Genomic DNA, 12,723 nt, shown 5'->3' with positions numbered 1-12,723 from the left:
CTGTACTGCTTTTAGAAATAATCAAATGCCCTAATTGGACTTTTTTCCCCCTGTAAACCAGAAGCTTAAAAGCCCTGAAAATGGCACATAGAACAAGCACATTACCTTCACTTTACTGTATGTTCCCGAAACATCAAGTAAATGCACAGTATGTTTAAAGCAGTCACATGGTGTAGAACTGGACTCTGAGAGGTGGATTATATGCAGCATTGCACATTTTATGTCATTTTAGGAAAAAAATGAACATAAGAAGGTGATAGATGTACCTTAATATAAGCAGGTACTCTTTGGAGCTTTTTTAGTAGGAGATGTATGTTTCCATGAGCTGTATTGTTTGTTTAAAGTAAACATGTGCCAATAAAATCGCTAAAGATGGAGATGGCAAACAGATATAATGTACAATGCAGGTATATATTTTCATAAAATATAAATATTCAACATGTTTGATATGCTAAGCACCTTTTGAAAAATCTGAATAGACATGTGAAAGTATTGGATTGCAAACGTTATTCAAGATGTACAGACATCTTGAAGACAGCCAAGAGTTTAAGTTGGACATTTAAGGAATATTATACAAAGAGAAAAAGTTTGTTCCATTTACTCGACAATGTTTGGATTTAGAATTTGATATTATTATTAGTTTCAATCGATGAGAACGAACAGTCAAAGGTCAACATGGCTTTTCTTATATGTCCAAACTGCTTGAAGCTGAGGATGAAAGTTGAAATTGAAAATGTTCTCAGTATTGGATATTTCTGTAGATGCCTGCTTCACCAAGAACATCAGTAAATAACATAAATATTGTTAACAACATCAGGTTAGAGAACTGCAACTGACCACTGTTAACCTTTTCTTATTGCGTTTTCTAATGACATAAACTATCGTTGCGAACCAGGTCAGCTCAGGGATCAACAACAGGTGCTGCAAAGTAAAAAAATACTTTGATGATTGCAATTTGTTTTTGTTCAAATGTATCCATAAAAGCTCATTAATGAAAAAAGGAAGTTATGAATTCCTACTTTAAAAGACATGTCTCTGTGATTGGTTGATGCAGGGCTGAGTGGGAGGTGCTGGAGACTGTGATTGGTCAGGTGGACGAGCCCTTTCAGGTCATCCTTCTCTACACTTCCTGTTTGGGGGAAGATGGAGGGACTGTGGCTCTGGACTCTCTGGAGCTCGTTGACTGTGAATCAGGTGAGTTTTTCACGTTTTTCAAAGGTTGAAGCTTGATAATTTATCTTTAAACCAAACACTATAGCCGTTTTTTTCGTCTTATAAGCCACTTTGTATTTAAACTTAAAAACTGTTGATGTTCCAGATGTTTAAACCATTTTCCCCCGTTCATCTCAAAAGAGAAACAATGAAAGTGTTTCTTTTTGCAGTTTAATTTATCATTACCTTTTCAGTAAGTAAGGTATTCCTCGGCTAATTCAATTTAAATTCTAAGATATAAAGTAGAACACATACACTTATTTGTTCTTATTCTGTAATTAATAAACGATAAGCATGTGTTCAATAGCAATTATTTATGCATTTAAAATATGTTCTACTCCAGGCCCTGCAGGTATAGATTTGGTTTCTGGTGGAGCATTAGATGTAACATGCTATTTGTTTTGGCAATGTGAACAGCAAAGACATCAGTATGTTTTTGTCCAAGAGCCAAAAATAGTCTTACACATAACGCCCTTTTAAAACAGCACATTTTATTTTTTAACTTTTTTAATGATTAACAAATGATATCTTAAAGGTTATTTAGTGAGTTTAAGTGTTGGTAGTAATTGTATTTTGGACAAAGCAAGGCTAGCTGTTCCCCTTGATGTCAGTCTTTCCACAAAGTTGACTACAGTTGCTCATTTAATAAACAGAGTGTTGATCTTGTCATCTTAAAAAAAAAAGAATATTTTCTTAAAGAAGAACACATTCCTATTTTCGAATTTCAAAGACTTCTCGGATATGTAGTATTGCATAATTGTTGTGTGATTTCTGTGGTTGCAGGACACCAGTTACTCGGGCTGGATGCAGATTGTGAAGAAACTTTCCACTGTGTAAACTCAGGAGGCTGCATCGACCAGAGCCAAGTCTGCAACTTTCACACCGACTGTCCTTTAGGAGAAGACGAGGGCTTCATCTGTGGTGAGTTTCTGCTGAATTAAATCATTAATTGCTTAATTGAATGCAGTTTTTAGGGAAATAGCGACATTCAATTCCTATTAGTAACACTTGGAAAAGCTCTTATGCAGTCGGCTTTAGAGTTTTGCCTGTGAATGAGGATGAATCATTTTAAGTGTTTGCTTTGATCTACACGTTGAACCGTTTCTGAGAGTGGGAGTGTGAAAACAAAAATAAAGTGGAAGATGTTTCTGTGTGAGGGCGTCAGTTTGTGTGGCTGTGGGTGGATAGTTAGGCCCGAAAGGGTGGGGTGTCCTAAAGCAGAAAATGGTGCTAAAAGCCGTCCATTTGCATTAGTTGTATTAAATTCAGTTTGAATCCATTTAGATGTGTTAATCCCTTGACTGGAGGTACCAGATTATTCAATGCCTCTACACAAAATATTGAAAGTATAGTGAGTTACTTTTACATGGACGTTTAAAGTGTGATGCCTTAATGCAGCTGCCCTGATTCTCGGCTAGTTTTCCATTTTTCATCAATTATTTTATCCTATTCTCAGGAATATGTTATGCTTTCCAGAAATGATCCCTTATAATCTCTAAGCATACTTTCTCCTAAAAATAAACACCTGTTGTGAATTCATTAATGTTTAGAAGTCTTATGATATTTTAAAACAGTAATCAGTAAAATCAGTTAATTTCACTGGAATAGAAAACAAAAGGTCACATAACACTGACATGGAAATTAATGTTATTAATAACTCAAACACATACAGCCAGTCCTCGTCTCTGTGGTTGACTCTTAAAGTCAACATTTATTTAAAAAGGTAGACGTAATAATTTGCACAAGTTTTTTTTTTTATCCAGCAAAATATTCTGCCTCAGTCCATTTCTGTTGGCTTTCAGCCTTTTCAAAATCAAAATGTTGACTTTGGCCAGTAAACTGAATGCGTCTCGGCTTGCAGCACAAAGGGCAGCCCCACATGCAGTCCATTAAGGGATGATCTAAAAGAACTCTTATAGCCCCATAAATTCCTCAATTGAGGTGACAGTCTCATCATAAATGACGACATGCATTAAAGCTTCAAATGAAAACGCAAATGTAATGTTAAAAGTGAGCCCTACTGGCTTGGATGATTCACTTTGTTTGTTTCCAATCATGAGAGTCAGGGCTGTGTTTTTATATTTTTTTGAGGCTACTAACATCCTTCCTCTTCATCATACATTTGCATAAGGTTTTTAAGCAATAGTTTATTTTGGTAAATTTGCTTTCTTTATGAGAGTGAACAAAGAATATATAAACCAATCAATAGACACGAGACAGGTGTCAACATCTATCCTAGTAATATATATTTAAAGGGGATTAGTAAAAAGTAAAAGCAAATTTGCATATTTCACAAAATGTTGAACCATTTTTTAAGGTTAAAAAAAAGACATGGAGGTTTCAGCTACATGTTTTGCAGCAGCTACTCGCAGTGGCTCTAAAGGCTGTCTTTAAGAAGTGATGTTGAACTTTAAATATGTTATCCCAGTGACTCTTTGAAGTATTAGCAACCAACTTTACAGACTATATGATTCAACATGTGACTATGTGTTGGTCAAATGTCCACCCTCTCCTTTAGGCTACACATGCCAGCTTTTCTGTTCATCAATCCACCGCTTATTCCTCCAAAATGTATTTCCTGCAAAAAAGTTTTAAAGGGGAAAAGCAGGACTTGTACGCAACTGTGTTTATTGTTTTGGTGAAATGTGATAACAATTTGCTCCTCTCCAGGTGCTCTTCCATTTGGCTCTCACTGTTCCTTTGAACAGGATGCATGCGGTTGGTCTGTTTCCAAACAGCACTCGGGCTGGAGAAGGGTGGAAGGAGAAGATCTTCTGGAGAAAAAAGACATGCAGGGCGTTGCTCTGCAGAGCACACCAGGTTGGCTGTGTGTCTGTGTCTGTGTCTGTGTCTGTGTGTGTGTGTGTGTGTGTGTGTGTGTGTGTGTGTGTGTGTGTGTGTGTGTGTGTGTGTGTGTGTGTGTGTGTGTGTGTGTGTGTGTGTGTGTGTGTGTCACAATCGCTCCCACAAAGGTTTAGGTCGATAACACTTTTTAAACAGTCTTGCATATATTATTATATGATTTAATAAATGTTGTACTTCATACAGCTACAGCAATCCAACAAAGGCGTTACCAAGGCTATTTAATGGAAATCGTTTAATCATTTACTGTATGCACTGATCCAAATTTAAATAACATACACTTCCTTTGATAAATAACGTATCTATATACAGACAGATATTCACGTACTTATTCCTTTACTGCTTCATCTACATTGTTGTTGAATATTTGCGCCTTTCAGAATAATATTATAGTAGCACATGGTCAACTGTAAATCCAATTTCCAGAGGTGCTGACAGTTGTTTTTAAAGCCCTCAGAAGCTTCTGCAGTTACTTTTCTCAGGCTGTGTGTGTGTGTGTGTGTGTGTGTGTGTGTGTGTGTGTGTGTGTGTGTGTGTGTGTGTGTGTGTGTGTGTGTGTGTGTGTGTGTGTGTGTGTGTGTGTGTGTGTGTGTGTGTGTGTGTGTGTGTGTGTGTGTGTGTGTGTGTGTGTGTGTCCGTGTGTGTGTGTGTGTGTGTGTGTGTGTGTGTGTCCGTGTGTGTGTGTGTGTCCGTGTGTGTCCGTGTGTGTCCATGTCTACATACGAAATCTGTCTGGCCCACTTTTCTCACTGGGGTATGGAAAGATGGAAGTTAAAAACAACATCTCTATTGTCACTATCTCACGTTCTTTAGAGTTTGAATATTTATTTTTCATTGATTGTTCTTTCTACACCCAGACAATAATGCCTTGTTTTTTTAAAGCCTTGTTAGATTAATGCCCCATGGACTTACATTGCATGTCCATGAAGAATTCCGCAGAACAAATTAATGCTATTACAGCTGCTTTCAATTTTAGTTTATAGGCAGCTGTGTCTGTTCAAAATGTATGGCTTTAAAATGATACAAAAACATTTGTTTAAACTATTTCTGTAGTTTAAATAAGTTTGTTGCGCTGGTTAGTGTTTTGCTGTGTCAAATGTATTGTGCGCCCCTAGGGCACTTCCTGTTTTTGCAGGTAAGAGAGAGTAACTCCCTACGAGAAGCGTCCATTCAGAGCATTTATTTCCCTCCGCCAGTCTCCACCTCTGCCTGCCAGGTCAGTCATTCAGACAGATGCAATAGTTTAATAGCTGTGTTTGTTTGTTTTTTTGTTCCCTTGTACTTTTATTGCAGCTCTTTCACAACAAAAGATGTTGTCCGTCTGCTAACTTGTGTTTTTTTCTGTACAGATGCGTTTCTCTCTCTACTTGTACGGGGACTTTAATGGTTCTTTGCTGGTTGCTATAGAGGAGAATGGGACCAACACCGCACCACTGGTGTGGGAGAGAAGCGATCAGTGGACAGACGACTGGGAAGATGTTGCCCTGCAGCTGACCGGCCTCCATCATGAGTGCGTAAAATGAAATCAAAAGGGTAGAGGAGCAGATAATTATGTAACGCTGCCGTGCTATAGCAAGAGAATCAGACACTGTCTCTCATGTATTCAGGCCATCATTAAACCCTACCCGCCTCTTCTTCGCCTCGCTATTCAAATATCAACATATTTGAATAGGCTGTCATATTCAGATTTACATTTATCTCCATGTCAAAACTAAATGAGTACTTTACATTGAAGACAAGACTTTTTTCTACAATCTGTCATGCAGGCGTTATTTAATTTCTGTGGCCTTTCAGGTTAAGACAAAAAAACGTAATGGTTTTTGCTTTTCGTCCAGGTTCCACATTAAGGTGACAGCTGTGTGGGGAAAAGGCTCTAACGCTGACGTCGCTCTCGATGACATTGCCCTTGGAGCAGCCTGCTTTGAAACAGGTAGGCTGTTGCTCACACGCCATCGTAAACTGTTACAGACCATAACAGTAACAGCACTATTTAGATAAGGTTATGCAATAGAAGTTATTGTTATAGTTATTTCATATGTTACAGAAATAGAAGGTCTGAATCATGAAAATAAAATGGATGTTGGGCTGCTACTTGATGGGTATGTCCTGTGGTTACAGTTATCTCAAAATATTTTGAGATATTTCTGTCTAACTGCTGTTGCTGAAGATGCAGATTTAAAACGCAGATCGTTCATAAGCAAACTCCTGCAGGGCGTCTTTAAATTAGCATTAGTGGCCACAGAGACCACTGTACAGACTTGCTAATTAAACTGTAGAGCTAATACAGCTCAAATACATAATCCATCTTGTAAATGTAACACTGCGTCTCTCCTCATTACGTTTAGAGTGATCTGTACACTATGAAAGCAGAATCTTGCTAATGAAATGTAGAGCACAGTACTACATGGAGGCTGTAACCAAGAACTGATGACTGCCATCTGTGGCTCGGCCCTGAAGCAGTTCTTGGTTATTTGTTTGAAACCAATTATATTTGACGTGTGGCTAGCCATCATTTTTTTTTTTACGGTGTTTTTTTTTTACACGTTTTTATTGTCTTTTTCTTTTCTTACAATACAATACAAAGATACAAACCAAAGAAATAAATAGGCACATCAATAAGTATAAAAAGGCACTTGAAGAAATGCGGATATTAGTGGTACATAGCTTGTTTGGTAACTAACTGTTACTCATCATGGTTTAAAAAGAAAAGGAAAGAATAAAATGAAAGACCTTTTGCAGGCATGTACATACACAGGTAGACAGCAATTGTATCCCACATACAAGTGTTCCTTCATATTGTGATCAGTGAACTAAAGAAAAAGAAACAAAACAAAACAAGAACAGTAGACTACAAAGCTGTCATGAAATCATCCCCCTCCAGAAATTCCATAAATGAGCCCCACATCTTTACAAATGTATTATATTTCCCTTTAATAACATTTGTCAGTTTTTCTAAGGCAGTAGCCCCTCAACACACATTCACATCCAAAAATACAAAGCTTGGGACAGAGTGGAAGTTGTTCCTTAATAAAGATGGAAACAACTGTATAACCTCTTTCATAAAAAAAAATCTTGAATGAGGATGCATTCCGAGAGGCAGTGAAACAAACTACCTTTATGTGTACCACATTTGATACAAGTGTCCGGTGTATTGGGGTAAATGCGATGCAATAATTCTGGAGTAAAGTATATTTTCATCAACCATTTGTACTGGAGTATTTTGAACCTTGTATTTATTGTTTGCACCTGGCATTGGAGACATATATCTTGCCACTCTTCTACGGTCATCTCTTCATTGAGGTCTGAACACCATGCTAATCTTTTATCCTCTGAAGATTGCAGCTCCTGCATCTAAGATAATCTGGTAAAACGTTGAGATTTATTCAGCTGCTCCATAATGGTTCAGAACGGTCCTTTCCAAAGAATTTAGTGAGGGAGGATTTACAGAGTTCTGTGTCTTTTTTATGAAGCTACTTATCTGAAGGTAAAATGTTTAGGCTCAATGCTAAACTTTTTGCTTGATCTCAGTAAAACTTAAAAGATTATCATTCTCCTACAGATCTGAAATCTTACTGATACCTCTGTCTGCCCATACCTTAAAACCAAGGTCATTAGTACCTGGCGTGAAGTTTCTGTTCCCCCAGATAGGTGAGAATTGGGACAGTGGAGCATTTTCCCAAGGTAACTTAACACCTCGTGCCATACTATCTGTGTATTTCTGACGAAGGGGTTCGCGGTGTGCTTTTTCAGAGTGGCTAAAGTTGCAGAGTAAAGGTAGAGGTGTAAGGGGATTTTAGAAGTTGTGGTTTCCTCCATCCTTATCCAATACAGCGGTGACTGATGTTCAAACCAATATGAGACTGCTCTTAGTTGGGCAGCGCAATAATATCCCTGTAGGAAAGGGAGTTTTAACCCGTCTCTGTCATACGGTAAGTACAACAGGGACAAAAAAGTTTTTTCATTTTAACACACAAATTACCAGGGGGAGTACAGGAACTTAGGAAGAATATTCATCTTCAGAACATTAATACTTCCTATCATGGAAAGTGGCAAAGATTTCCATCTGTTAATAGATTCTTCTACTGACTCAATTATCGGGTTATAGTTAGCTGCTATAATGGACTCTATCGTAGGTGTGATTTTAACTCCAAGAGATGTAAAGCGGTCTGTAATATTCCTAATAGGAGTACATAGTGGTGGATTCAGTCTGACAGATTTTTTCAGAAAGAGAATTGTAGATTTAGATGCATTAACCTTGTAACCTGAGAAGCTGCCATATGTTCCTATTAAAGTTAATAAAACAGGTATAGATTGTTTTAAGTCTATCAAAAAAATAACTACATCATCTGCAAACAATCCTATTTTGTTCTCAATACTATTCATTTTGATACCAGTTATTTGAGTGTTGTTTCTGATCGCAATTGCTAAAGGTTCAATGGCCATAACAAAAAGAAGGGGAGACAAAGTACCTCCCTGTCTTGTACCTCTGGAAAGAGAGAACTGTTTGGATACCATATAGTTGGTCATCACTGAAGCCGTTCGTATTTGTATTCGTGCTCGACCTTATCGAAGGCTTTTTCCGCATCGATTCCCAGCCATATCAGGTATTTCTTTCTTGGCATGTATAATATTCATTAACCTACGAATATTGTGAGAGCCCTGTCTTCCTTTAATAAAACCATTTTGATCTAGTGCAATAATAGCTGGTCAGTGTTTCTCTAACCTTCTGGCAAGAACTTTGGCTATTATTTTCGCATCATTGTTAATCAAAGAGATAGGACGGTAGGATTCACACTTCGTGGGAGGCTTTCCCGGTTTTAATATTAAAGTTATAAGTGCGTTTCGCAATGATGGCGGCAGCTCCCCCCTCTCAAGTGATTCTTCGCACATGTTCAGTAAAGGAACCAACAGCATGTGTTTGAAGTTTTTGTAGATTTCAATAGGAATACCATCCGGTCCTGGCGCTTTCCCTCCCTTCATACTGTCTATGGCTTCTGACAGTTCACATGCACCAATTGGGGAGATAAGCTCCTTTTTTGCGCTCTCTGTCAGGACTGGTATTTCTATCTGATCTAGGAAGCTGTGGATTTTACGAGATGCAGCCGGACGTTCCGACATATACAATTTAGAATAGAATGCCTGGAAAGAACTATTAGTAATTGTTGTCCCCTCGTCTGACTTAATTTCTAAAATTGATCTTTCATTTTGCATTGATTTTAAACGCCAGGCCAGAAGCTTCCCTGCCTTCTCTCCTTGGTCGTAGAACGTCTGTTTCAGTTTTATTATGCCTTATTTGAGGACAACTCATTATACCATGCTCTTAGAATGGCCAGTCTCTGTCTAGTTCCTGTTGTATCATTAAGGTTAATTTCTATCTCAAGTTCCTTAATATCTTGTTCTAACTCCAACAGTATAAGGATCTGTTTATTAGAGATACTGCTTGTATAACTGATCATTTGCCCTCGTGTATAGGCCTTAAACGCCTCTCACCTCGTAGACGCTGATGTTTGAGTAGTGTTTACTATAAAGTAAACATCAATATTGGTTCCAACAAATTTTAAGAATTCCTTATCATGTAGCCATCGTGGGCGTAATCGTCACACAGTAGGACCCTTAGTAGCTGCCTTTACAGTGTAGTTAACTAGTAGTAACGGATGATCTGAAATTCACATTGGCTATCATAGGCTTAGAAATGAGGAAGTAGTCTATGCGGGAATAAGAGTTATGGGTAGTAGAATGACTAATAGAATATTCCCGTCTGGAATGATTCCTATTTCTCCAGATATCACAAAGATTTAAGTCACTCATAAAGTGTTGTATTATCTTCCTACTCTGCATATGTGTGGTGTCCACAGCTGATGACTTATCCAGTTTAGGATTAAGGGTACAGTTGAAGTCTCCTGCCACACAAATGTGGCCATGTAATGTTGACAAAGTTAGAAACAGGTTGTTATAAAACTGTGTATCATCACTGTTAGGACCGTATAGACATACTAAATGAATGTTGTGATTTAGTAAAGAGCCCTGGACGATAACAAATCTGTCTGCATTGTCTTGTATGGTATTATAAACCCTTAATGGTACAGAAGAGTGTGCCAGTATTGCCACCCCTCTGGCTTGAGAGGAGAATCAGGCAGATATGACTTGACCCTGCCACCTTCTCTTTAATGGAATATATTCACTGAAAGTAAATGAGTTTCTTGAATAAAAGCTATCTGTGTTTTAAGCCGCTTTAACCTAGACATTGCATGATTTAATTTCACCAAATTCCTAAGACCCCTAGCATTCCATGAAATTATATTTATTTTAGTATGACCACTCAGGATGAAAACTAAGCTTATGCAACCACCTTATTAACCACGCCTTATAATAACGTAACAAGTGTGCCTTCAGAACAAACGAATACAACAGGAAACAATAACAAGGGCCTCTCCCAAACGAGGCAACAACAAGTAGGCCTAGCCAAAACCCTGTGCGACTAAACATGCACATCCCCCCTCCCTCCCAGTTCCCGGATCCCGATTAGACCAAAGTCTGATCCTCTTGAGGAGCAGTAAGCAACCAGTAGCTGGTATTACGAAAGGGAAAAGAAAAACAATAAAAGAAAAGTGTCGGGGCTCGTTCTGACGATACACATATTTATATTATGGATGGAAAATACAATGTTCATTTGTGACCCTGTATGGTTAGTCTGTCATTAGTAGCCAGAGAGGGCAGATAACGTCTAACCTCCAAGCGGGTAGCCTACTTTAAAGCTTACCAGGACAGTTTCAACGATCAACGTCGGGCTACTTTCAGTCAGAGTTCTCTGAAAGGCCTACGTGCCGCGTTTCAGCTGATGATTCTTTCTGCGCGTCCTGATTGGTGTTCACCTTCTTCATCTTTCGGATGAATTCCTCAGCTTGTGATGGGAAGTGAAGTAATGCCAGCTTTTCTCGTGTAGAATTCGCAGTTTTGCCGGGAACATAAGTCCATATTCCTTACGCATTTGGCGCAGATTCTGTTTCACCCCATCGAAAAGTTTCCGTTATCTTTGGACCTCAGTGGAGAGATCCGGGAAAAACATGACACGGTTATCCTGAACTGTGACATTTCAGGTAGGATTTTATTAATTAGTATTGTGATTAAGTTGAAACACATACAGTACATTCAATGTGATTGGTGTATTACAGGGAAACGTCTGATGAATGTGTTTGAGTGTGTTCATCTGTGTGATTTAAGGGAAGGATTGTTTAAAACATGCGGGGAGCCTCCCACGGTGTGTACAGCAGTTTGACTGAACTGGAACAGTTTCTGGTATCAGTTCTGGATCCAATTTTTACTTTAGTAGACAGTAACTCAGTTTAAAGTTTCCCCTTCTGACATTTTGAGATCTTGTCCGTGCTTGGGAGGTTTGCATGCTTTTATGGGGTTGAAACGACCGTTAGGCTGTTAGGCTGGAGTGAGCTTGCATTGGTGAAGATATTGCTGTGGGCATCTGGTCTTGGGTTGGACCAATTGCGAACAACTCTGTCCTTTCACAGAAACATGATAATGGACAACAGTCACAGTAAGCTAAGAAAGAAATATATTTATGGTGTTTTCCTGCTCAGGAATTAGTTTCAGGAAATGTGTCGCTATTCATCCTAAACACCCATCCTCGAATCCATGTTGTTGTCTAATTTATGCTTTAATGAAATGCGGATGTTTGACAAGGTCATTGTGTCTCTTTCTCTACACATTCCTCTACTGTTGCCTCCTGTCTCTCCTCAGATTTGAACTCCCTGCTGCCCATGGCAGACTTGGAGGATTTCTTAAGCCCTCTTCCGGAGCCTTCAGCCTCAGGTACTGTGATACCTTGTGAATTTTATAAGCCTCCCTAGTCTACCATGTCTTTTTAATCCATTTTGCATGCACCATTTACATTCCAGGTGGTGGATTTTACACTTGCAATTTCCTCTGATGCTTGAAGCCTTATCTAGCATATCAGTTGATCAGACGCTGGTAATCCACTCTGCATACAGCGCTCGCATACTAGGTGCCTAATGCACTTTCCCCTGACTCTCTAGATGTTGTGCTACATGTGTGTACTGTTTCCCAATGTTGAGCTGTTTTATCTTTTCTCACGTGTATCTTTCTTCCGAGTATTTTTCTTGCTGGTAAATATACAGTACCTTTATTTTTACCCAATCAAAAATCACCCACCAGCTATTGTAAGTGTTTGTTTTTTGTTTTGTTGTCTCTAGAGGTTTCATGGATGACATGGTTTTTTAACTCATGCGGTGCCAGTGGCCCCTACGGTCCGACCCAGGCCCAGTGTGACAGCACCTACAGGAACAAGAATGTCAGTGTGACTGTGGGGAAGGAAGACCCTTTAAAAGGAGTCCAGATGTGGAGGGTGCCAGCTACAAACAGATACATGTAAGTGATGGAGGAGTGGCTTTAACCTACCTGAGCTGTAAGCTGGAAAGGACGGTCAGTTATTTGTTGAAATATTTAAATAACCAGTTAAATCTGGTAATATTTTATATTGTTCTTATTGTCAACAAATCCCAATAAAAGTCGAAAATCTACCAATAAGCTTTTGTCTCCCTAGTCAAAGCCTGATGTTGCTTATTCTTCTGCGCCATGGATTTTTATAGTTGTGCAGATGATCTAGGTGACATCATT

The 12,723-nt window shown here is 38.7% G+C and overlaps 1 protein-coding gene across 2 annotated transcripts in view; it reads left to right on the top strand.

Moving 5' to 3' along the window:
* The window catches only part of ltk (leukocyte receptor tyrosine kinase), a 51,553-nt gene that overhangs the window by 20,456 nt on the left and 18,374 nt on the right, over positions 1-12,723 (top strand). For both annotated transcript variants that reach the window (XM_063908527.1, XM_063908526.1), the window contains exons 5-12: positions 1,055-1,194; positions 1,996-2,133; positions 3,883-4,032; positions 5,190-5,290; positions 5,424-5,584; positions 5,910-6,004; positions 11,827-11,898; positions 12,300-12,474. In XM_063908527.1, coding sequence (XP_063764597.1) covers positions 1,055-1,194; positions 1,996-2,133; positions 3,883-4,032; positions 5,190-5,290; positions 5,424-5,584; positions 5,910-6,004; positions 11,827-11,898; positions 12,300-12,474 — 1,032 coding nt within the window. The remainder of the gene's footprint in view (positions 1-1,054; positions 1,195-1,995; positions 2,134-3,882; positions 4,033-5,189; positions 5,291-5,423; positions 5,585-5,909; positions 6,005-11,826; positions 11,899-12,299; positions 12,475-12,723) is intronic.

This window comes from Eleginops maclovinus, chromosome 19, assembly GCF_036324505.1.
Source record: "Eleginops maclovinus isolate JMC-PN-2008 ecotype Puerto Natales chromosome 19, JC_Emac_rtc_rv5, whole genome shotgun sequence".
Classification (NCBI taxonomy): domain Eukaryota; kingdom Metazoa; phylum Chordata; class Actinopteri; order Perciformes; family Eleginopidae; genus Eleginops; species Eleginops maclovinus.
The sequence above is the reverse complement of the archived record's forward strand: the minus strand, read 5'-3'. Positions and strand labels throughout refer to the sequence as shown.